Source organism: Euprymna scolopes, chromosome 9 (genome assembly GCF_053919585.1).
Source record: "Euprymna scolopes isolate OS-2025 chromosome 9, ASM5391958v1, whole genome shotgun sequence".
Taxonomy (NCBI): Eukaryota; Metazoa; Mollusca; class Cephalopoda; order Sepiida; family Sepiolidae; genus Euprymna; species Euprymna scolopes.
Genome location: NC_136490.1, coordinates 140,566,446 through 140,593,731, shown reverse-complemented (window position 1 = coordinate 140,593,731; position 27,286 = coordinate 140,566,446). Strand labels below are relative to the sequence as shown.

Here is a 27,286-nt window from a genome sequence, read left to right as displayed (position 1 = left end):
AAATTTAGGCTAAAAAATTCTGATGCTCCTGGCATTCCTCTCGTTCATATTGCAGGTGAATCTATTGGTGTCTTATTTCACAACACCTTGCACCCCCAAAAAAAAAAAATCTACGGTTGCAATCAGATGAAATGTGTTTAACAAAGTTTTGACAGGAAGTCCTGCATGTTCTGATTGGTATGGTTGGATGCTGAATCCTACTGCCATATGAATAGCCTATCATTAGTTCATCTAGAATTTCACTAACTCGTCCAGAGTGCAGCTGTAGCCATTGGTGTTCAGCTTGAGACCCTCAAGGATAAAAATTGAATGAAAAGTCATCTTCACTGCTGACGACACTGAAAATCATGGTTGTCACTAGGTGTGTTGACAATTTTGGCCGTGTTTTTGAATGATGCAGTAAACCACCTCATCTGGAAGTCATTCTTGTCTTGACAAAAAAAAAAATCTTTCATTGGAGAAAAACATGTTTGACTTCAGTTTTATTGTAATTTTGGCTGCTTATGACCCCATCTGTACTATCAACCTAATAAGCTTTTCACCTTTCTCTTATAATAGTAGCAGTTGATTTACTGGCTTCATTGTAAATTCTGCTGTTAAATCATCAATCGTGCATTTTTAGTCTGATCATGAATGGCTGATGCTCAAAATGTATAAACATTTTGAGCCTTCCTTTAACTTAAAAATTCACCAAAAATCAGGAAATTAATTAATTTTAATGAAATATTTAGTATTTATGAAATAATGATCACATAATATAATGAACCTATTTTTACTTGAATCTTAATGAAAATGTATTATTTTGTTTAAACAAGAAACCTCTTTACTAAAGTTATGGTTTTCAGCAAAAAAAAAAAAATCAATGAATTTATATTTGCTTTTTATTTTTATTTTTTTTAGGAACATTACAAAAAAAGCCCTTTTCAGTCCGTATTATTGAAATCGATATAACTAAAAAAAAAAAAAAAAATTTCTACCTAATGATATTATCATTGTATTAAGCATTGTTTGTTTAATATTTTCACCTGTACATTTTTGTCAACAAGCACTATTTTATAAATTAGACATTTTTGTAAGTTTACAAATTTTGACAAAGAATCAATTATTTCTTGTTACAACTATAAAAAATTATCTCCCTTCCTCTTGCAGTTTCCTAAGGTCAGGTTCAGTGTTTAGATGAAATTGACACATTTCCTAATTTTCATTTTGCTATAATAAATCCAATTAAAACAATGAAGACGTCATAAGTGAGTTTGTTTCCATAATGATTAATTTTCATTAATAAGATCATGTTTGTAAAAATTTCTCACTGCATTTTAAGCGCACATGATTGACAAATTTTCTAATTTCCAATGAACTGTCAAAATTTTGTGACTTGATCTACCAAAATAAATTAAAAAAAAAAAAAAACAACATTTTTTGTTTAAAATAAGTATTTAAAAAAATTAATTTTTGTCAATATGAAACTGACATATTGTTGTTACTCGATCTTATATACAATCACTTTCTATTTTGCATAGGAGGTCCTGTTATAAATATATAACATGAAACTGTCCCCCCCTCCTTTTTTGAGAACATCTTTTTTTTTTTTATTTTTTTTTTTTATTACATTTTCACCCCAAACAAGGCACATTGCCACTTTGGTGTAGGGGGCTACTATCAGGGGAAACATCTACTGGGGTACTATGTAGGGATTAGGGCAGCGAGATGTTGGTTCACGTTGCACTTGAACTTATGCATGTCAGTACAGTTGGGGAAGCAGTGACCCGGAATGGAATTCCAAAGTCTAGCAGTTCTGGGGAAGAAACTACTGGAGTAGAAGGATCTTTTACATCTAGGGATCTCTACAGTGTGGGGGTGGGATTTTGCAGCTTGACGGGTCTGTCGAGGGTGTTCACGTCGTGGGGGCACAAGTGCTTGCAGTTCTTCAGAGCATTCACCATTATAATACTTGTAGAACAGGCAGAGGGATGCAACGTTTCGACGATGGGACAGAGGCTGAAGTTTTGATGCCAGTTTAGGGCCTATCAGATTTGCGACTCTCTTTTGAACCCTGTCAAGGAGCGAGAGACTAGTAGCCGATGCACCGGCCCAAATATGACAGCAATACTCCATACATGGGCGAATAGTGGCCTTATAGAGGTACAGGATACTTTCGGGTGTTAAAAGTTTTCTAGCACGGTAGAGAGAGCCCACCTTCCTTGCAGCGGCCCTGGCAATGCCCTCGATGTAACTGTTCCAACTCATGTTTCCAGTGAACGTTAGGCCAAGGAGCTTGAGAGACGTACTCTCAGATAAAGAGTCGTTGGCCATTGCTATAGGTGGTAGAGAAGGTTTCTTGTAATTATTGAATGAAACCAGTTTTGTCTTGGTGGCATTGAACGTTACCATCCATTTTTGTCCCCATTCCACTACTGATTGGAGGTCATCTTCTAGTGTTTCTGCCATTACTGTCTGTTTAAATATATTTACCTGCTTCTCAGTAAAGTTCAGTATGCACAGTCAGTTTATAGAAAACACTCTAGCTCTTCGAATGTGTTTGTGGAGAGGCGGGGGATGAGGGACAAATTTACAGTGACAAATCCTCCCTCCAGAAAGTAATGTCTGGGAAGATGGTCCTCGTAAGACTGAACTGGAATCATACTTCACTCTGATATAACAACCCTGAAAGCTCACCAAGTAATATTTTTGTATGCATGTGATGTTCATTTCATTTAGTAGACATATGGTGTAAGGTTGTTGAAACTCCTTATAGTGGGATCATTCTACCACTCCAGTGGATATCTCACTGTTGATGTAATTCTCTATCTGTATAAGAGCCAAGTACATCCAAGGATGGAATATTCTTGCCACATCTGAGCAGGAGCTGCTAGGAGCAGCTTATCCTGCCTTGACAGTTCAAAATAGACTTTGTAGCCTAGTAGGGGTACCCTTTTCTTATCCTGCAACCTCTTTCTCATAGAAGACATGTTGTGAGCCTGTCTCTGCTTTATTGTTATTATCACTGCAAGTGCTCATCTGAACTCAAATGTATGGTCCCCCTTGGCCTGACTTTCACAAAAAACATTTGTCTAGCTGAAACCACTATCAGTAATTTCCCCCACTCTTTATCTGTGCCTAAACTTAAACGTAGATTCCATGAACAAAATTTATTTCTTAGAACTTCACGCCTGTGGAACTTTGTTCCATTTTCTTACTTTCCAACTGACTACACTATGGTTGTTTTCAAGTCCAACGTGAACAAGTTCTTTAGCCGTTCCCTTAAGTAATCCAATTTACCCAATTCACACTAATGGTTACTACATATTCCCATTGACTACTGTACTCTCAGTAATCCTTATCCTCAAGTGGCCTTCAATCCTTGATAAGTGGTGGCTTCTTCTTTGTTAAAAAAAAAAAAAAAAGAACTAATCTGCATCTCTGACTACAACTGAAACAAATAATCAAGCCATACTCAAGTTCCACTAATACTGATGTCACGTCATCTACCTAAAACTTATTAAACTTTTATCCTAATGTGGACTCCAGGCCTTGATAAGTTGTGAAGTAAAAAAAAAAAAAAAAAATTTGACCTCCTTTTTTTCGAAATATTCTATACTAAAATGTAAACAAATAATTTACAGTAATCTATTATTTAAAAAAAAATGTCATTATTTATACTTTATTCTAGTACAAATTCTAATATAATTAAAATCACACTAAATAGTTTGGAGTTTAAATATGGGGTTCAGTAAAACAACTCATCTTGTAAAAATAAGCATTGATAGATTCATGCAATATATTTTTCAATGATGATTGTCAGAGTAATAAAAGCACTCGCTACAGCAGCTTTTATAATCAAAGCTTAGTTTTATCAAATATTCAGTATGCTCTATAAAACTTGTATGGTAGAAAATCAGATTGATTTTAAGGTCCTGTTGTCAATCTTTCGTTTCGACCTTTTTATGGGGTGGAGGTGTGGGGCTCCATTAGTTACTAATTAATACATTTGTTTACTTCAAACAAAAATGCAATAATGTCAATTACGTAAGTAGCTGGACTATTTTAATATTTTGTAATTAATTGGAGAAAAAAAAGAATTAAGTTTTAAAACATTTCGGTTCTATTAATTTAATAATCAAACGATACTGTAATAATCAACTTTAACTTTCATAATTTAATTTAAAAATATAAACTAAAATTTTTAAAATATAAACCGGTTTGCTTTTAGAGATGGGGTGGGGGCTACAATGTGACAATTTACACAGACCAGATCACTTAATATTGCAATTACTCCAGTTTTCAATTCAGGCTTTACACTACAAATATTGATTTGCATTCATCTATGTAATAAAGTAGTCTATTTTTCTCATCTGCATTAAAAACAAGATCAAAACCTTCATATGCTACTAATCTGTTCTACTATCTAGTTAGGCGAAGCTCTCTTGTCTTTCCATAAATGATGCATTCATTTTATCTTCCTTTATCTTTGGATTATGAAACTCTTAAATGAACCTTCCAAAGATAAAGTGGCGTTCATTTTTACTTGCTACTATTTATCTACTCTCAATGATGCGCTGTGCACTAGGTCCTTAATCGGAGGAAATTTTACTTAAATCATTTAAATGGTTTCATTTTGTCCTTCATAAACATGAAATCATTTTATATAGTTTCATTTCTTTTAGTTAATTTCTACTTATAAAAAAAACTATTAGACTATTTACAAAAATAAATTATTTAAACCTATACTCAATATTTTGAAAATGGTGAAACTAACAGAAACAGTCATTCTTACAAATGCTTCATTCTTGATACCATAAAATGTTCAACAACTTTACACCTGCACGCTTTCTATTTTATTTAATTTCAGTTTTGGAAACGGTTGCCAAGTAGTTTTCTTGATAAGACATAATTTTCCAATGTATTATTTTCTGAATTTCAGTAGTCATCACGATTCTTAACATGGGGAGGGAAGGGTTGTTACAATTTGTATTTTTTGTAATAAGGCTCGCCCGGTTGTTTCCGGTTATTCCTGTCATCTACCAGGCACACCCGAGTAACTTTGTGGAAATCGCGGGTTCATAAATGGAGAAGTGTCTTTTATTTCTAACAATTAAGTTTATCTAATTCATTTACATGCTGCCCAAAAATTAAAAATATTTTTCTTCAAATGTTTCTGTGACTAAATAGATTTATGCTTTTATCGTGTATTAAAGTTAGCAGTTACAAATATACACTTTGTTTGACAAAAGTGGATAGTTAGATTACTGGCATATTGTAATGTGGAAGAAATACAAAACTTTATTTAAAACTTGAATGTTTTCAGCGTTTTCTTAAATCTGTTGCAAAAACACAAAAATTATTTTTTTACCAATACTTGTACTTGCATATTTTCTTAGTTTTTTTTTTATATAATTAATAGTTATTTCCCTTTGTATGGTCTACTTATGACTTTTGTATCTTTTAAAAAAAGAGTCTAAGCAAAAATGAAGTTAAAGCATCAGTTGATGCTTTTAGTATAAAGAAAACTCAACCTCTACTCTCAAAGAAAAAAATGAGATTCAACTTTTTTTTTTTTGTGCATGCATCCTAAAAACTTATGGAAAAAATATATATTAGATTATTCTGTGTTTTTAGAGCAATTAAGCATTTTATTTAAAAAAATACTATGGGTGATAAATCTGTTTTAGAAAAATACCTTTTTCTTGATAAGGGATTTGCTACTTGGACTTAGGGTTAGTGGTAGGAATAAAGATTTTTTTTTTTTTTTTTTTTTTAGAGGGATTTATCACTGACCTAGTTACTGGTGTTTTTTTTAATACTCACTTTATATTAGACTAAAATCCTATTTTTTATGAAAGAAACTTGAAATTCTATCAAAGAACAATTGCCTCTCCACTCTACCTTTCACCATTGTCTCTCTTTGTCACTAAAGAGAAAAGCATGAACAATCTGTCTTTTCTCCGTTCTATGATAATGAAAGAAAAAAGAACCTAATAGAAATATTTAGACTATTTGTTTAAAACCTATGCTTATAAAACAAATTTTTATACAAATGAAAAAATTGGCTCAATGACTGGTAATTCCTTTCCACTAACGGTAACAGCAAATTTCAAGTCCAATTAACTTTTCTCATCTTTTGAAGAATATATTTCCTTTTCTTTTGGACCTGTTTCTCTCCCTTTTTGTTTTTTGTTTTCTTCATTGTTGTTTTACTTGCAATTTCTCTATTCCACTTTATGGTAACTTTTTGAATGTTTCCAAATAAAAGTGAATTTCCATGAAAATTTAAAGATACAAAAAGATCTCCATGTAATGTTTCATTTCTTTTCAGGTCTTGCTTTCCCAACCTGCATATCAGTTAACAACTGTGTATGTCACTTTTCACCCATGAAAAGTGAACCAGAAGTTCTTCTAAAAGATGGTGATGTTGTTAAAATGTGAGTCTGCTAGCTTTATATCCACACACGCACACACACACATATATATATATATATATATATATATATATATATATATATATATATTTTTTTTTTAATCAACTTTTTTGGATTTTACTGTTATTGGATATTTTACCCTTCACCAGACCATCCATTAACATGAAATCACCTTTTTCTTCCCTCTATTCCCTCTGCTTCACTATTTTTTATCAAGTAAGATCTATGACTTGTAGTTTCATTAAATACTTTTGCAAGCAAAATCCAATCCCGCATTTTGCTAATCCCTACCCTTTAATGAGAAGGAAAGTATTTCTTCGAAACTCCTCGGATTAAGGACTATCCACTTATTTTGTGCGTCCTTTTTAAAATTAAATATGTTTTTAACTCTTTTTCAAAGTGTTATTTAACATGTTTTATTAACTACTTAAGAACCAAACGTTTTAACTACTTGTTCTTATATAAGTGGATAGCCCTTAATCCGCTGAGTTTCGAAGAAATACTTTCCTTCTCATTAGAAGGTAGGGATTAGCAAAATGCGGGATCGGATTTTGCTTGCAAAAGTATATAATGAAACTACAAATCATAGATCTTACTTGGTAAAAAATAGTGAAGCAGAGGAAGAAAAAGGTGATTTCACATGAATGGATGACCTGGTGAAGGGTAAAATATCCAATAACAGTAAAATCCAAAAAAGTTGATTAAAATATACCATGTAGGCTTGTGTTTTCATCATTACTTTGGATATTTTGTTTTATATATTGTTAGGAGGTAGGTGATCCCAAAACTTTAGCACAAGTGAGAGTCCTCTGTGCTCTCAAAGGGTCTGGTTAATTTGCTACAAAATAATCCCCTTAGAACTTTCTTGAATTCAATCTTGCAGGGTAGTCAACTCCCTTTGTTAAAACAAATATTCTTCTCTGTGTTATGTCTCTTAGCTTTTCACCTCTTAGCTCTTACAAATATACATTCTTGGATCTTAAATCATGTACCCCTCCCTCCTCACAAATAATTGGGGGGGGGGATAAATAATAAAAAAAAAAAAAAAAAAAAAAAATAGTGTTTACATGACTTTTGTAAAGAATGTAAATTTTTTTGACCTGGACAGTGAAAATTTAAGCTCTTTCATTTCATTTAACTTTTTTGATTTTGAAGGCAGATTTTCTGCTTAACTAAATCTGCATGTATAAATGCCAGCTATTTTTCAATAGTATTGGAAGTATTTTATACAAGTGGGTGGGTGACCATGTGCTACCCCCCCCCCCCCACTTTCCTTTCAATCAAAATAGCAGAGATTGCCTGTGCAACAGAAAAAAAAAAATGAGTCACTTTGGCCGGGCTTGCATGTGAAATGCGAAAGAGGGGAAGAAGGTAAAAACTTACAAGCAAACACTTTTTTAGTGCTTATAGCGTCATAACATTGCAAAATTAGCATTTTAAACATAGTTTTAGTTTAATACGCATGCATGACTTACAAAAATAAAAGGCTCCAAAAATGGACCCTCCCCTCCTCCCTCACAAAAAGTGGTCCACGTAATGAATCTTTTTTTCTAATTTTCACACAGGCCTCTATGGACAAATTTATCTTTAGTTGACCTTTGATAACTAAATATTTTCGTTTACTAGCCAAATAGAAAAATTTACTAGCCAGACCCACATGATTTTTAGAATATGATATCCTCGTTCTATGACTAGTATGTACATTATAAAGATGTATATTGTTAAATAAGCATATTTTTAAATAAGTGTAATTCTAAATATGCAACAAATTTTATGTTGATACTTGAAGGTATAAACATTCTGATTTTTTTTCAGATGTTATTTTTTTTTTTTAAACATCCTTCGTTAAAAAAAAAAGTATATTTGTTCTATTAAACTTTTATTGTTTAAATAATTTAACGTCCATTTTATTATAAAAGATATTTTTCACTCAGTAGTGAGTCTTTGAAGATTATCAATGAAAGAAATGCAATCACCAAAAGATAAGCATTTCATTATTTTTAGTTGCCACTTTGAAAAATCTCTCACAAATGCGACTGTTTTACTTGCAATGTAGAGCCGTCACATATGCATCTGGAGCATTGCTCTTGAGGATGGTATTAGTTTTGTGCCAATTCCATGCGGATGAGTTTTTAGCAGACATACAGACGTTTAAGATTTATATAATAGATTAGCTGTGATATCATTAAAATTTTTGTTTTACACATTAAACTCGTTTAAAAAGAAATAAAATTTTAGTTGTATTATATTTGGTGCAACTTTACTATAGTGTGTTTTCGAAAAAATACATTTCAAAGAAAGCCACTACATGTTTACGTGTTGTGTCGAAATTATAAATTTTGAAAATTACAAAAAATAATCCACTAGAAAAATAATTATAAGTGAAAACAGAATTTTTCAAAGTTGCAATTTCACTGTTAATTAACCCTTTTAGATACTTGAAGTCAGGGGGAGATAACTGCTTTCAAGTCGGCCATCTTGCTTATTATTGATAAAAGTACACTTTTTTCCTCAAAATTAGCTCTAGCATGTCTTCTAGTGGTCAGTGTCTCATACATTTTGGAATTTAAACTAATTTTAACATAAGCAAGTACGTAATATTGTTTTTCCTGAAATACCTTTGTTTGAAAAATGTTGGACAAAACACTAGTAAAATTGCACCTTATATTTTTTAATTAAACCTAGCTTTTAATTATTTTGTTTATTGTTTCAAAACGTTTTATATTACCAGTTGTCTATATATGCGACTGGGAACTGCTTGTTTATTTGATATTCTCTAGAAACCTCCTCCTTCAAAGGAAGCTGGTTCAACCAACAGGGTGAATACCACTGGCATAAATAATTACCAGTTTTCTGGGCTGAACTAAGTAGTTTTAAATTGTTATGAAGTACATTCTGTTATTGTCAATCACATGATACAACAACAAATAAAAATTGGTTAGTTAGATGTAACATTTGATTTCTTAACTTAAATGTTATTTAGGTCTGATTTTGGAAATTTGCAGGACAAGTGTTAAATAACAATTACACATGTTAACTATACTAGCAAATTTTTGCTGGGCTGGGAGGTATATATATAATTGTGAAAGAATATACAATATATAGTTAAAGCAAAATTATTTTGGACGATTAAAATAATTTTCAACGCTATTGATAATGTTTACCCATTCATTTTATTGTTTATATTTTGGATTAATGTTTTGAAACCTTATATAAATCAACTCTAGTATGTCACACTAAAGCTATAATTATTTTATGATAATATTTTAAGCTCTATAAGAAAATTCAAATTGCTCAGCTGGTAGAACCTCAAATTGGAGATATTAAGGTTTTTGCTTTATTTGTTGGAGATTTATTATTTACTATTAATACAATATTCCCTTGTTCTAAAAGTTAAAATCTAATATTTTGAAGAGAGACAAATTCTGCAATGTATTTATTACATTTTAAGAAATTGTGATGACTGACAAAATTTCTATTTAAGCTATATCTATTCTGCATGTAAGGAATTATTGTGGACACTTGCTGTTTTGCTTTGACTTTTCTATCACTTTGAAAACTCAAATATTTCATTCATAAATAAATCTATTCATTTTTTTACTCTTGACCGACAATTCATATTTAGCCTCTTATGTATTTGCTCCAAAATGATTTATTTACTAGAATTTAAATTCTTGTTCTTTTGTCAATCACTGTTTTATGCATTAGCTCATGAACTGGGCCCATTTCATTTGGACATCATAGCATAAATTGGGTTATGACTAGGACAACAGAATATTCTTTTCATTGTTTTAACTCTCGAGTGTGTATTCAATGATATCTTAAATGCTGTTATATAGAGTGATGTGGTTCTCAATTGATTGTGTTTAACTGTGTCAAATATATACTCGGGAGTCCTAGTTATAACGCACACACATATACCCGCATCCCTGCTATGGTAGAGCACAATTTTGCCTGCTGCTTAGTTAGCATAACACAAAGCTTTTTGGTTGTAAAAAAGCAAACAAATCAAGCACTTTAAAAGTAACGGTCAAATCTTTATATAAATAGACACTTGAGATCATTTGCAAGCACTGGTTCCATGGTCTCTAGAGTAAAGCTGTCAAAACAACTAGATCATTCTAAGTTTGATCATCTAGTTTTGCTCAAAAGCTGGGATACTGTGAATCCGTGGATGAAAGTGACTGAAATCACACTATGAACTTAAAAGCAAATAGATTATATCAAAGTTGACACTTATATTGTTACACATAAAAAATTCAAACAATTACAAAGAATCACAGTGGTTAACATTTAATTGATTAAATGATTGGAGGAGGGTGATCTGACTCAAATTCACAAAGTTGCCCGGCGCCATACTGGTGGTCTCCAGGATGGTGGCAAACCCTAACTTGGTGTGCATGATCCTTAGGTGGGGGAGTTTACGAAGAGCCACACTAAATATGACCTTAACCTTTGACTTTGAAAAATGGTGTGACCATCATGTCAGATTTGGTCATGATTGATAGAGTAGTGTGTGCTGTAGGAGAGTATATATATTTATGTACCGAGGCTATGACTTTGACCTTTGCCAGTGAAAAATTGTATGTATCGTCTTTAGGTGGGTCACCATCATCATGCTAGGTTTGCTTATGATCGGTCCAGTGGTGTGGGCTGTAAGAGAGTTGTACACATGAACGCTACTATTATTAATATATATATATAATGTGTGTGTGTGTGTGTGTGGATAAAATAATAAATATAAATTTTACTTTTCTACGTGCAATAAAATATTTAAAAAAAATTATCAAAAATCTGAGTTACTTAAAGCATTAAAATTTAAAAATATTTTAATTTCAAATTATCACTCTTTAAGATAAGTATTATTTTTTTTAAAATTGACATAAGTATTTATAATTTATTTTATATTTTTTTTATTTTTAGAGATTTGGGAGCCCATGTAGATGGTTTCATTGCTGTCGTAGCACACACATTAGTAGTTGGCGCTACAGTTGTAAGTATATTTAATGTTTAAATTTTAAACATGTTTCTGTGAATATTATAATTATTTATATTTTTAAAAAAGAAATTATTTTCAACTTTTATTAAAATTTCTTTTCTGTATAGGAAAACAAAGTAAAAGGCAGAAAAGCAGATGTTTGTCTTGCTGCTCAGTACGCTGCAGAAGCTGCTCTCCGTCTTGTCAAACCTGGAAATGATGTAAGTTTACTATTCATATAACTTGTAAAATACATTTTGTACGCTAGGCAAAGTTGGTCATCTGTGTTTAACTGTTATGATTGTAGGCTTGCTGTTTTAAATCTTCAAACTTTTGCATTTATCAAAAGTGAAATGGCATCCTTGAATGCTACACATAAACATTATAAAAAAAACTGTTCATCATCGAATAAAAATCATTTTAGTAATCCTACCTGCTGTATTTAAGCTTCTCTCTGTCCCTCTCATAAGGACTTTTTTCTTAGTATAACTATAGAACTTTTGGCCAAGATCACAGTTTAGTATCTGTTCTGATATTGCACTTCACCTTTTCTGATCTCAGTCAGGAGAAATCCTTCTAGACTGAAGCAATTATTTTTGTTCCTGTCATGAGTGCTCCTTTTTTGGGAGCTGGATTTCTCCCACATTAAAAACTGACCTTGTGTCTAACTCTGCCTTTGTGAGGAGACAAGTAAATAGAACTATAGAACTGAATGTAAGTTTCTTATCAAATTTTATGGTATTCTTTGTTCCTTTATGGAAAGAGGATTAAAGGAAAAAGCTATAAAGGGCTAGAGTAGCATGGGTTGCTTCTTATTGATTTAGGCTCTTTTCTTCAAATAAGATTGTAATTCGGGATCGATCCTGGAATAATCCAAATGCCATTTGATTCAGGAACTCAAAGCTTTGAGGCGAAGTTGGAAAATATAGGGTGAAAAAAACGTGACACATTAACTACTCGGCCAGCAAGAAAGAGTAACTGAAACACATTTGAATTTATTTAAGTATAAACAGAATTGACCGGTGTCCGCACTTAATGACTTAATGAGGTCAAATATTAGTAGCAGAGTTAACTTTTACCACGGGGCAGTTTTTTTGGGTTGTTTACCCAACTTTGGCTGGTTTTGTTTCCCCAAGATGTTGGGAGAAACCAGCTCCCCATAAAAAGGGGATTGTCCAAATGGAATAGCAATTGTCTGATATAAGGAGAAATTCTGCATTGATCAATCGTTCTTAAATCGTAGATATTATGATTTAGACAGCATATAAAAAGTCTTAACAAAGGGTGACCTGATCGAGCGCCCCCTTGAAAAAAGCCTTTTGTGGACATACACAAAAAGTGTACACACTAACACACACACATTTTTGCTTATATATATATATATATATATATATATATATATATATATATATATATATATATTTGAAATGTGATCAATAAAAATGTCCCAAAATGTTTCTCTTACATTCAATATACAAATTTTGTGTCTTTTAATGTTCCATATTTTGTGTATTATTCGGTGTCATAAATAATGTTATGTAATTAAAATTTTCTATTCCTTCATTTATAGAACTATTCTGTAACTGATGCCATCCAGAAAATTGCTGAATCCTATAAATGCAAACCTGTTGAAGGTAAGTCAAATTACACTCACACATTGGTGGTTCTTTTTAATCAGCGTCGCGCCTGAAGGAGCTTTCCTCTACTAATTTTTTTTATTTTCATCTTTTCAATGCGAATGGAAAATGGAAATTTGTCTATCAGATTATCAACAAAAAAGAAAGAAAATGTCAATATTGAAATACTTAAAGAGTGTACTCAGTTTCTAATGCAACATTCTTATAAATTGATCACCCATGTTAGAACCATTTGACATTTTAAGTTCAAATTTTACGAATTTAGCCTATTTAAGCAGTTAAGCCATTTTTGAATATTGCTTTTTAAAATAATCTAAAATACTAAACTGCTTAAAAAGGGCTAAATTTTGAAAAATTTGGCCTAAAAACGTAGTGGTTCTAAAAGGGGTGATTGATTTACTAGAATGCTGCATTAGAAATTAAGCACTCCCTACAAATATATAAATATTGACTTATTTCTTTTTTTTAATAATCTTGTAGACTAGTGTCCATTTAATAATAATCTGCTGAAAAAGAAAAAAAAATGGGGGGGGGGGGGCTCAGGTATGCCCAATCATCAAAATCTTGATTGGTTGTGGAGAAAAGGGTAGTATCAAAAGAATTACACATATCTATGTATTGATTTTATTTACCACTTACCAAATGTAAAGTTCATGAACATTCTAGGTGAATAAAGTTCCGTCTGTTGCCATGCAAGATTGTGTGTGGCAAAATATAAATTTGCTGGACTAGCTGCATTTTTTTTTTTTTTTTTTTTTTCTTTGTTCAGATGTGGCTGTTGAAAACCTTTGCCCTAGTGATTAATGGTTAAATTTGAGTTTGCATTCGAAATCAAATTGGTTTGCATATTGGTTTGCATTGTTATGGAAATCACTGGTAAGGATTTGTGGTAGAAGGTTGAATCTTACCTTGCTGACTATGTTTGGATTCTTATGGTACTAGTACCTAATAGGTGTTTGGTTTCCATAGCAACTCTTTCTGATTGATTGTAGTTTGATTTTAGTAGCCAGTCAAGATTATACATTTATGAAAATTGGTTTCCTATTGTTGCTATTACTACTGAAATAGGGTTCAGCATTGTACTTTTCCTCCAACACGGTTTTTTAGAGTACCTATTTTCTATGCCTCCCCACGGGACAGAGTTAAACACCAGGGTCGTTTTTTAACGTGGAGAAAAGGTACAAAAATAAAAATTGTCTCAGTCGTGAAGGATTTCTCCTCCACCGAAAGAGAACAAGAAATAGAAGTGCAGCATCTGAAGAACAGATACTACACTTTGATCTTGTCCCGAAGGCGAGACATATTTTTAAATATCTACAGTGGTTTATCAGTTATCAAACACTGTAAACCATGTATTTATCCAGACTCCATGTCTATTGCGCCATAATTTTCCATAATACTGTGTGACATTGATGACTAGGGTGTATATATACAATATTTTGGCCGTACACATTTAAGAATCCATAGTCTGTATTAAATGAAACATAAATGGTTGAGTTGTTAACCAAAAAGAAGTTATGGCTGAATTCACACTTAAATCCTTAACTTTTGTAGGGATGTTGTCTTTCAATTATAATATTTTTTTATTTATTTATTTATTTTTTTTTTTTAAGGAATGTTATCTCATCAACTGAAAAAGCATGTAATTGATGGTGAAAAGGCTATCATCCTTAATCCTACAGATGCTCAAAGGTAGGTTTTTTAAATAAAACTAGACCGTTCCTTGCCTGTTTGGTTCAGTATTTGTTATATAGATTATATTATTGAAAATGGCTGACATCACAAATGTTTTTTTTTTTTTCTTTTCTCTTTTTTTTCTTTTCTCTTTTTCTTTCTTTTCTCTCTTTTTATTTTTTTGTCTTTTTCTTTTATGACCTCAGCAATATGTATTTCTTGGTAGTTATTTTGTCCCCACCTTTTAAAACAACAAAAAAAAATGTATATAGGCATTTTGAATATTTTGATGGAAGCAATTTTTTTATACCATAATGCTATTAAGTTTTTGTGCCTTATTAAATACCTAGTGGGGGTACCCGGCATTGCCTAGTTGTTTGGAGGCGTGTGTAAGGGGGGATAAAGTAAAGAATAAGCGAAGTAATAACCCTGTTTAAATATTTAAAAAAAATAAATAAATAAATAAACTTCTTTAAAATCGGCAAAACCAAAAAAAAAAAAAAAAAAAAAAATCGGAAAAGCAAAAATCAGGGGGAAAATTAACGTGTTTGGAAAAACAGCAAAAAGCGAAAGAAAAAAATGGCATAAATAACCCTTCGATTCGGTTAAGTCCATGGTGCATTTCACCCAGTAGAAAGCATAGAACGAAAATGAACGTTCAAATTCTATTCCAGGTTTTTTAAGCAACTGCGAAGTAAAGAAAACCCAAACCTGTGTTCCTTTGTAACTGTCCCTTGTGAACGATCCCACAACGGTGTAAGTGGTGGCGGGGGAAGGAAGAGTTTATTAGAGAGAAAAGATTTTACTACTTTCATCGGTTTTAACCGATTTTGGCAGTGAAGTCTCAGCAGAAAAAATATAGGAATCTACAATTATCGAGGAAGTGGAGAGATTATAGGCCTATAACACACCTCAGATATTGTGCTGCAGTTTGTGCATATTACATTTGCATGAAATGTCTTTATTTTTAATCCTATTAAGGTCAAAATCAGAGGGGGGAAAATGAGTTCATTTTTTTTTATATATATATATATATATATATAGGGACTAGTGGGAGCGTCTGGCCTTGCTGGGTCATAAAATATGCTTAAATATTTTAATTCATGCAGTTTGTATTCTCTATTAAATATTATATTGTACCTAATATATAGTACTGATTTCAAAAGATTAAAATTAATAACTATATTTCCTGTTAATTTCAATGCTGTGTGACCAATATTTTAAGCGGCTATTGGTTAAATATTGTTACACTTGCATACATAAATACGTCGACTGTTTTATTTATATAACTATTCAAAAGTAATCTGTCAAATTCATTTTTATCACTTTCTCCCATTTTTTTTCCTTGGCTTTCTCTTGCCAATTGATTCTCTTACCTCAAATGTTGTATATCTACCAACCTAACCGCTCTCATGTTTTTTTGTTTTTTTTTTTGTTCATGTAACCATACCAAGTGAAATCTTCTATTTTGTACACGTCTCCCTATACTGTTCCAGGTTTAATCTTCCTTTAAATTCATTAAATCTGTTGTATCAAAAATATACTCTATAATACATTTTTAGAATCTTTTTAGTGAAACCATTTAAGGTGATGTACAATTGTGAGAGCAAGATAATTGTTGCACGATAAACATACAAACTAATGAGTATGAAATCACAAGTTCAGAATTTATTTTTTAATGGCCTTATATCATTTAAAATAAAAAGCTCAGAATAAACTAAAGTTTATAAAAAAAAAAAAAATTTTTTTTTTTTTTTTTTTTTTTTTTTTTTTTTTTTTTTCAAAATTTTATAGAATTTCATTTTAAAATAATGGCCATATCTCTTTGAATACAGTTTTCTTATGTTATGAAAATTGTGTTTATGTAAATTATTCAATTATATACTCCTTTATGATAACTCGATATAGGAATGTCAAATTTAAATACACATTATTTTAACATACTTTCAAAATATAGAGAAGTAAAGATGATTGATCTCTTATTTAATTACAATTTTGGGATGACAAATTTATTTCTTGGAAAAATAATCTGAGAATTAAAACTATGTTGACAGTCAATGTTTAATTTTGAAAAAAATTAAAGACTTAATTTGTTGTATTTATTTTTCTTGGAGAGATCCAAGAATTAGAAAAAGAATTTGTTATGAAAAGTCATTATTTAAAGTTATATTTAGAAAAAAATCTATTGGGGGTGGCAATGTCATTATTTAACGACGGTTATATTTGGAGAAAACAAAATCCAAATGTATCCTATATTTATTGATAATATATCAGAAAATATCCCAAATATTTTGTCAGTAGCTAATTATTTGAAAGTGTCATTGAATTAAAATTTGTTTATCCAAACAAGAAATTAATAAAAAGGAAAAACAAGATAGAATGCCTTCTTATATTTAATGTCTGCAGCCCAGAAACACTTATTTCTTTACTAAAGAAAAAAATTATTTAAAAATATTTATAATACTAGCAGTTCAGCCCGGCTTTGCTCGTGCCCTATGTACTGTTCATAACTTTGTATGTATATATATATATATATATATGTTTGACTCGTGTCCAGGTAACCTGCATCTAAAATTTCAAGTGTTTAAACCCAAAATTGACGGGAATTTGGTAGTCTGCAAAGGTCAACTCTTTCAACTTTGACCTCTTGCCAGGTAAATTTTTGCCCAAAAACTGATTAAAAAGCTTGCTGCATGTCTGAATACCCCTTATGTAAAATTTAAAATGTTTAGACCAAATATTGACTAAATAGTTTGCTAAAGACAGCAATGGTCAAATCTTTTGAACTTTCACCCCTTGGCAGCCAAATTTTCGGCCAAAAAACTGATTAAAAAGCTTGCCCTATGTCTGAATACACTTTATGTAAAATTTGAAATGTTTAGACCAAAAATTGGCTGAGTAATTTGGTAGACTACAGTGGTCAAATTTAAAAAAAAACTTTGACCCCCTTAACATTTATTGTTTTGGGCTCAAATCAACTGAAAAAGTTTGATCCATGTCTAAGTAACCTACATCTAAAATTTCAAGTGTTTAGACCCAAAAGGTGGAGGAGTTTGCTAGAGTTTTCAATGGTCAAATAGTTGAATTTTGACCCTTTGACAGCCAAATTTCTGGACGAAAACCGATTAGAATTTCCCAAATCTCAATACTCCTACTAATGTCAAATCTCGAGTTTGTAAACAAAAAATTGACACTAGTTTGGTAGGGAAATGTACTTACACAGATACACACACACACGAACAATTTCACTTTTCTAGATATATTAGAGTATAAGGTTAGGATATAAATATTTTCATTTTATTAATATTTTATTCATTACTTGAAAAAAGAACTGCATGAAACGTAAATTTGCCTAAGATCCAAGTTATTACTGAGAAAAGAGTGTACAGATGGACACATCTTATTGTTGTGCAATTATAAAAAAATTTCTTGCTATTTTATACATGTTTAAGAATAAAGTTTACATAGATTGGAAACCCATTTTTCTTCATAGTTTGAAAATGTGTGGAGGAGGGGGGTCTTATTAGCTGAGAAGATTGTCAGCTGCTTATTTAAATTAATCCACAGATCAGAAATATTGTAATAAAAGCATCTCCACTCAGTTACAAAAAATTACTTTTGATTAAGACTTATTGACAACAGTTAGTTAATGTTCATTTGTTTTCATAGGTTCAGTGAAAAATGTTATGAATATTAAAAAGAATGCTTGTTTTGAATTGGCATTGTATGCGTGTCACATTAGTGCTGAAGTACAGTAGTTGAGAATTAGCTTTTCCCAGCCCAATACAGAGTACAACACATGTTGACAAACCAGTTCTAGGTAGATCACCGAAGTTAAGCAACGTTGAGCCTGGCCAGTACCAGATGAATGACCATTTTGGAAGGCTCGATGCTGTATGTACCTTCTGGGAAGGTTGGGCGTGGGGTCAGCACCCTCACTCCGAAAAAAGAACTCCTCGCTACAAAAGCATCTACAACAGTTGTGGATGGCGTATGCTCCTCCAGGGGCTCAAGGCTATGGATGGATGGATGGAACCCAATACAGAGGCAAGAGGGAGGATTTTGATTTAACTTTATTGCAATAAAGATTTTTCATTATATGCGCTAGAGGTGAATAAAAACAGGAAATTTAACAATCAGATTTAGAAAAAATTTGCTTTTTTTAATTTAGGCGAGTGTATGCACTTACATAGAAATGACTTAAGCGTTTTAATTTTGGATACAAAAGAGTAAACTTTTCCACTTTTTTTTTTTTCTTTTTTTTTTTTTTTTTTTTTTCGTAAGCCTATCATTTTGTCCTTTGACTAGTAAACACTACACAATTATTTTGTCCTATTTCCTTCTCTCTCTCTTACTGAAAGTTGTCTCATATAAAACAGAATATATATCGCTTTATTTTAATCCAAGGAAATCTAATTTTTTGTTCTTTGTTTTTACCCTGGCTTAAGTGTCGACCATTGAGATCTTGGTTGCTCATTCTCCAACTTAAATTTAAAGTCTGATACAAGGTTCAACTATTATGCAACAGTGAAGAATTGGATAACTTATGTAAATATTCATCGTTATGAAATTTTTATAATTAGGCCAAAGACAATAAGTTTTGGGGGAGGGGGGTGCTAGTTTATAAATCTCCATTTTAAACTAGATATTTTTGCTATAGTGCTCTATGGGCTTAACCACTTGCCTCCTGTATTTTAATGAGTTTTATTTACAGAAATATATAGAAATGTGTGAATGACACTAGTTGGATTGAATAAAAAGAAAGGAAAATAAAACTATAATCTTAATCTGTGTGTATGTGTCCCTTATTTAAATATACATCTTTCTTTCGTTGGAATTTCTTAACCCATTTTATATAAATATATATATTAAGGCAAAATGTGTTAGTGTGTGCGTTTTTTTTGTGTATGTCTGGCAATGGCCGGGGGGGGGGGCACTGTTTCTTAGAACCTTTTATATACTACCTAAATTATAATATCTCCGATTTACGAAAGCGGGTTGCGTGTATCTTTTATTTGGGTGACTTTTACACAATATTTTTTACTCTCCGCGTGGTTCTTTGGCTTTTCCGTATAAAAAAGTGAAACTGAACCTGTAGCAAAACCAAGCTCCTTGGCACTTGTGCCAAGGAGCCCAGAAAAGCAATCAGCTTTGATCAATACAGGGGAATCCCCTTATATCAGACAATTTTTATTCATTTGGACACTCCTTTTTATGGGGGGATGGTTTTCCCCAACATCTTGGGGAGGAAACAAACAAATATGCAGAAACTAGCTTGCGGCCAAAGTTAAGTGCGTGATTTCATCCCTTATGGCGTGGTGTTTGACCTCTTTAAATTTACACACCTGTCATCTAACTTTTTAATCATTTAATTTCAATATAATTTCTTATATCTCTGTCCTCTTAGCATTGTGGTAAGATGTCAGGCTTTCTTTTTCGCCTTCACCTTAAGGCTTCAAGTTCGAGCCTACCAAAACAGGTTTTTTTTGTTGTTTTTTTTTTCTCTTTTCTTTACACCTCCAAACACTCAGGCAATGCCGGGCACCTACGCTAGTCTAATATATAAAAGGTAGGATGTGACTTTATTTGTATGTCTCACAAAAATTGTCAACATGTGCAATGAACACAGGCAAAATTGGAATTAAGATCTATCTCTTGGATGACAAATGTCCAAAAATTGGCCAAAAACATTAATTCTTTGACCATCAACTGGGCCGGTTTTTTCCAAGGAAAGGTCAGTTTTTACATCAACAGTTTGGTACTTGTACAGTTTAGTCAAGACATTAAAAAATGAAAATATTGAAAAAAGGTTATATTTCACGTATATGCTATGAAACGAAGTTCTCCGAAAAAAAATTTCACTTAATTTCATCAAGTAGTTTTTTTTTTTGTTTTTTTTACAGTGAAAAAATAATTTATGATACCGAGCAAAAGGTTTGATTTTTAGGAAGAAAAGCTAGAATTAAAGATGGGAAGGAACTGTTGGCACTTTACATTGAGTTATTTCCCTGTGGCATGTTGTTCAGCTTCAGCAAATGTCACAATGGCTGACTTCAACGCGCTCTCATAAGAACGTGTTTTCCGCTGTAAAAAAAAACAAAAAAAAAAACTACTCTATCAAATTTTTTTTTTTTTTAGATCTTCAGTCCAAAATGGATACGTACAATATAACTTTTTCATTTTTTTTTTTTTTTTTTTTTTTTTTTTTTCATTTTTTGATGTGTTGACTATACTGTAAAAATGCCAACATTTTTGCAAAGTCTTTCACACCTTATGATCTTAACATATGTATAAAAGACCTTATTTTGAAGGCTTGTGATGTCATAAGTCATGTGGGTTAGACAACTAAACCGTTTGCTTTTTTTCACTTCCTTTTCCTCATAACATTACAGGTTTGAGCCTGGCTACTGCAGCTAATTTTTTTTTTTTTTTTTTTTTTTCGCTAGTTGGGGAGGGGCTATGTTGCTTAGGATAAAACCTCTTCACAACTGGGCAACCCCGAGTACCTAGTGTATGTGTATAACTAGTAATACACACGGACGAAAAAACGCTTTGGATAATCACAGATTTCAAGGTAGTTCTACTAAAATAGCCATATTTTTTAAACCAAAGCACTTCAAGTCTTCAAATTACTACTGTTTTGTTCGGAAATGAATATACTTTCAAATGAATTAATAAATATGAATGTACATTATATATTTTAAGAGTTTTAAGCAAATAAAGTGATAAAAATGTGAACGTCATAAAATGGCGTTTTCGGTAAGGTTTTGTAATGACCCCCCCCTGTTTTCTAAAGGTCCGTACCGTGATTGTATGAAGAATTTCGTCATGAAATTTGGGAACCAATTAGAAGAGGTGTTAATCTTAATACTGTCAAGTGTCCGAAATATTTTTGACCATTTCTTTTTTTGTCGTGTTAAAAATAAGATTTTAATATGACGAGTATTGAACATTTTGAAAAAAAAATTCTTCGGACACCCAGTAGTAAGTAAATCAATCTTTTTACTATCTTTATCAATTAAAAGTATTGTTTTATGTTGAGTAGGACCGCGGTAATTGATAATTTAAAAGGACCTACCCGAAAAAAAAAATTGTTTCTTTTTAATCGAATTTGGTCAAATGAAGTTTAAGCAGCAGCAGCAGCAGCTCCAGCCTGTAGAATCAGCGATAGCACAGTTGTAAACAAACACGCGTTCTTTAATTTTTATTCAAGAACGAATTAAGAAAAACATGAAAATATGAATATAAATGTTCTTATGTTTAATTAGAGCTATTTTGTTATCAGAATAACATTAGTTTAGAACTATTCGGTTTTCAGAATATATAATAACAACAATCCTAACCAATTCGGCATTATAAATCTGTTGCAATTTCTCACAAATCTCGTCAAATTTAAAAACATGGTTAAAATAACAAAAACTTTTGTAGATATATGGCTTGCATGCACTTTTATTCTTTAAATTAGTTTTGAACAGCGAATTAAAACAATGTTTTACTGCGAACAGCCACAAATGTTTTTTTTTTTCAAAATCAAAATAAGTATCAAAATCTCGTTTATACATAGATTCGAAAAAGTTGTCAAAAAACAAATATATAACAAATAAATGTTATCAAAGGCAAGATAAGTTACTTTTCTACCAAACTGGATATATTTTTTGTGTTTTTATTCAATGTAACATGTTTATTCAGCTCGAAAAAAATACAGTGTTTACCGTGGAAAATTAAAAATGGCGCCCGGCCCGACTCTCTCTTTGACACGGTAAGTTTGAGAAAAGGAGTTAAAAATAAAAAAAAAAAAACTATACAAAATACTGTTAAAAACTCACCGAATATATGTCAGCCTATGTCGCGGTAACATATATTGAGCGAGTTTCTAGCAGTATTTTGTCTACTTTTTTATTTTTAACTCTTTTCCCCAAACTTACCGTTTCAAGAGAGTCGGGCGCCATTTTAAATTTTCCAAAACATCGGTAAACACTGTTTTCAAGCTGAATAAACATGTTACATTAAATAAAAACACTAAAAAATTATCCAGTTAGGTAGAAAAGTAACTTGCTTTTGATAACATTTATTTGTTATATATTTGTTTTTTTGACAACTTTTTCGAATCTATGTGTATAGTAACACAAACCCTCAAAATCTATATCAATATTCTTGAAATTTTAAAAGCAGTTAGAAAACACATCAAACTACAATTAGGAAGCTTTTTATTTCGTTATTTTTTTTTTCTACTTATTAAGCGAAAGATATTTTTACAACCTGCTCCAGCGTAGTATAAACGGCCTATGGAATTAACACCTTCAACCTCGAAAATAGAAATCAACAAATTTTTGAACGCTCTTTTTGAAAAAAAGCTCTCTTAACTTCACCTCTAATACAAATTATGTGTGGTAAGTCTCCTCCTAAAACACTCTTTAACCCTAACAATAACACTAAGTTCGAGTGGCAAGCCCCCCCCCCCCCAACAAAATACCTCTGTAAGCCGCATACAAGCATCTAAAACAAACAAACAAAAAATAGATCCTTCCTTAAAGAAAAATACACATAAAAATAAATTGGTTAACTGTCCTAAAATGCTAGAACGGCCAGGAAATGATGAATTATTTTACATTAAATTTTTGTGAAACTAACCGCTCCCCCCTCTAATATTGTTTTTGTTAGCTTTGTCTCTGTCAAGTTTTCAGTATGTTCACACATAATTTTCCTTAGCCCTACAATTAATTCAAAGTCCGAATGGCAACCGTCCCCATATTCTCATTGCATAGAAACCCTCTTAAAACTACACATAATCATCTTAAAAAAAAAAAAAAAAAAAAGCATGCATATTTTCCCATAGAAAAAAAAAAAACAGTTAACTGCCCTAAAATGCTAGAATGACCTGTAATAGGAAATTATTTTACATTCAATTCTAAAATAATTTGTTTATCTTTCATTAAAGTTTTTCATGGCATTTTATACATAATTTCCTAAAAAGGTAGAATCACATTTTGGAGGGGTGGTCAGAAGGAGTTGAGTGGGGTTAAACAGAAGGTGTTAATCTACAATAATACCAAAGAAATATTGCAATATATTCATTTTTAAATGGTCTTATGTTTAGATTTAAGTTTTTTGTACATAAAGCACATTACAATTCAACTTTGAGTTCTCCAACTTCTTTTCTGTTTATGGATACATGGCATTTTTAAGGAATTGCTGCATATTTATGCACATTTACTGCAGATTATTTGGAAACCATAAACTTTGGGAGATTTTCAGTTGCATATTCTGATTCCTTGTACAAAAATACACTTATATGGTAAATTTCATTTCTTAGTCTTGTGTTTTAACAAAGATATGACATTTTTACTGAAAAAGTAGTGTAAAAAATGTGACGAAACGCATATGGTCTTAAAGAGGGAAAAATATCCAAACGTGTGAGGCACAAAAATAGCCATAACTTCCTTAATTTTAATCAGATTTAAAAAATTTTAAAAGATTCTTTCTTAGCTCATCAAGCTCTTTCTATGCATACCAATATTGAAATATTTCAAGCTATTTCAATTTTTTCATGTGTATTGCTAGTATAACTAAAATGTTAATTGTAGACTTCTCACTTTTTTTCTTTTTACAAGCAAGTAAAAGTTAGTATTTATTTTAAACAGAAACTAGATTTACAAGATATGGTTAATTGACATTTAATTTATTTTAAAAATCTTTGGGAGAGATATTGAATTTTTAATGAATATAAAATAATTATATATATATATTCGTTCAAATACAACCAAAATTGTTCATTAGTACAAAATATTTACAACTAGCAGTATTTTACATTGCTAGGGAGTTTTGTTTTTTTTTTTCTTTTTTTTATAAGGATCTTAAAAGAGTTCAGTTTTGCTTGGTATTTAAAAAAAAAAAAAAAAAAAAAAATCTATACTATATTCGGTTGGTATAAAATCTGTTTCTTGGAAATTTTCTTGTTGAAATTAGAATTTACAATTATTAAAACTAGTGTTGGGGCGATTCCTAATTTTTATACGATTCCGATTCCAGGAAAATATTGATTAACGATTCTGATACCAAGTACGATTCCGATTCCTAGGGAATTATTGTTTTGAAATATACCAGGTAGTTTTATACTTATGGTCGGTAGTTCCCAAATATGTTCCCTAATTTTGGAAGAGATATTTTATATCTACACCGTTGTGTTTTGGTTTAAATAAAATTATTATATAGTAAACTAAACGGAAAAATTAGCAAAATTTATTTTAGAGAAAATTTATTTTACTTAATTGGAATACAGAAAAAAAAACTCAAAGAAAATAGAATTTATCCTTCAGAGCAAAAACAAATAAAATAGAATTTATATAACAGAACAAAAACAAGAAAATTAGAGAATAAATACACACGATTCATTATTTTGGTCCTCATAATTAACAGATTTAATGAATTAAATAAAAAAAAATATAGCAGAAGAGAAAGAAAATATATACTAATTAAATATAAAAAAGATAAATATTTAATTTAATAATTTATAAATGAACGTGCGTAATGAAAAAAAAAACAATATACCACGTGACATGGCGCCGTAGATACAAAATAACCTTTCCAAAGTTAATGACCATATATGAGAAATACCATTAATCGAAAGTTTTTGTGTTTTATACCAAAAGGTAGGTATAGCGAAAAGTTACAATTAAAGGAATTTCAAAAACGATTTTTTTGTTTGGCTATTGATAGTTGTATTTGTGACGGCAGTTCTTCAGACCTCCATAATTCACAAGGAGTAGTTAACACCTATTATTTTTTCTTACTTTTTCATTGCTTTTACACGTTGATTCTAATGTGAATAATAAGTTTAGCCAAACTAATTTTGAGATAGAGTATATCAAAGGAACACATAAAAATGATACCACTATAAAAAACAAATGAAATACTAGATAAAATTGAGCAAACATAATTACCAAAATTACAGAAAAAGATTAAAAAAAAAAAAAAAAAAAAAAAAATGGTGAAGTTTGTTGAGTGAAATGAATTATTGAAAGAAAATTAATTGAACTAATAGAAATGTTTAATAAAAAAAATGTCACATTTCAATATTTTTTTAATAATTAAATTCTCAGGATTGTCAAAATTAAAAATTAAGTGATTTTATTTTTTTATTAGACTTCTTTCGAAGCTTGTTACCTTGAAAAATACATTTAAAACCCTGTGTTTTTTTATAAATAAATTGAAAAATAAACGCAATTAAAAAAATTTAATTGATAATTGAAACTTTAAAAACATATTAAACATTGAAAAATTACTTATCTCACAAATTAACGTCCAATAAAGTAGATCCAGTCTTCATACAGGAATTCGGTTATAAAAAATATATCTTTCCCAAACTTAAAAATTAAATTTTTTTTTTTTTTTTTTTTTTTTCTTGGAGAGAGTGCTTTTTAAAATCGCCGGGGAGTGCCGCCTAAAATTTTAAAGAAGTAAATTTTAGGAGTTTAGTGTCTTTCAAAGACGGTTATCATAATTTATTATCATCATTTAATTTCCTTTTTTTCCTCCCCCCCCCCCACACCTTTCCACGTGGTTCAGTAGTTAACCAGTGCTCCTGTTGCTGTCAGTCAGCTATCTTTACCTAAGTTTTAATTTCTAGTTAAAAGAATTTTTCATGAATAGAATCAGCATTTTTAAAAATTATTTTTTTTAGTTGTATATATTGTATTTACTCTTTGAAGTTAAGGAGGGTTAAAAAAAAATTGGTGACACCTAGATGGTGACGTAAGCAAAAAAAAAAAAAAAAAAAAAAAGACACTGCGATTTCGACCCTCACTAATAAAACTGCTCTGAGTGACTAGTTGGTAATTTTTTGTTCCTTTTCTTTTTTATTTTACTCTTCCAATTTATTTGGATGCTTCATAGTTAAATGTTTTAACATGTTGGTTGTGGTCATGTTAGATGGTTTTATTCCTCGCGATATTTTAATTTGACAGACTTTGCAAATGGCTTTCAACTCATCATCTTCATCAACTTCAAAAAGTTTCCATGCAAGACTTTTTTTGGACTTTGGGCCATATTAGAAAATTCAGTTTATCTGTAAACAAATAATTTACTATTAAATTTTGTTTTAAAGCTAGTCACTTATTTGGATAATTAATTGAAAATAATCCGCTAAAAAAGACAAAAAGAAAAAATATAAAGGGATGGGGCGGTAAATTGTACCAACCGGTAGTTAACAAAAAAAACTTATAGAATTTAATTTTTGAAACCAATGTATAAAAGTTTACATAATGAAATGCAAATATGCATTTTCTTTTGAATTTTTTTTTTGGTTGACTGTGTTCAATTCACACATGGTTGATGCGGTTCAATATTGCTAAACTATAAGTCTTAAGTAAAATTCTATTTATAAATACTTTTTAAAATGAAATTATTTAATTAATCGTAAATATTATTTAGACATAAAAATTAATTGATTACAAAACCTTTTAAAAATATATATATTAATTTCTTTTTCGTTCGGCAAAAAACTGCGCAAAACACTTTTAATTTTCAATTTAAAATTCTAGAAAAAAGATTATATTATTCTGCTTTTAATATAATCAAATTCA

General features: G+C 30.7%; 1 protein-coding gene across 1 annotated transcript in view; it reads left to right on the top strand.

The window, feature by feature from the left end:
* LOC145284879 (proliferation-associated protein 2G4-like) overlaps positions 1-27,286 on the top strand; it is a 57,285-nt gene that overhangs the window by 10,298 nt on the left and 19,701 nt on the right. Inside the window, exons 3-7 of the mRNA XM_080133908.1 lie at positions 6,314-6,419; positions 11,340-11,409; positions 11,523-11,615; positions 12,965-13,028; positions 14,645-14,723. Coding sequence (XP_079990034.1) covers positions 6,314-6,419; positions 11,340-11,409; positions 11,523-11,615; positions 12,965-13,028; positions 14,645-14,723 — 412 coding nt within the window. The remainder of the gene's footprint in view (positions 1-6,313; positions 6,420-11,339; positions 11,410-11,522; positions 11,616-12,964; positions 13,029-14,644; positions 14,724-27,286) is intronic.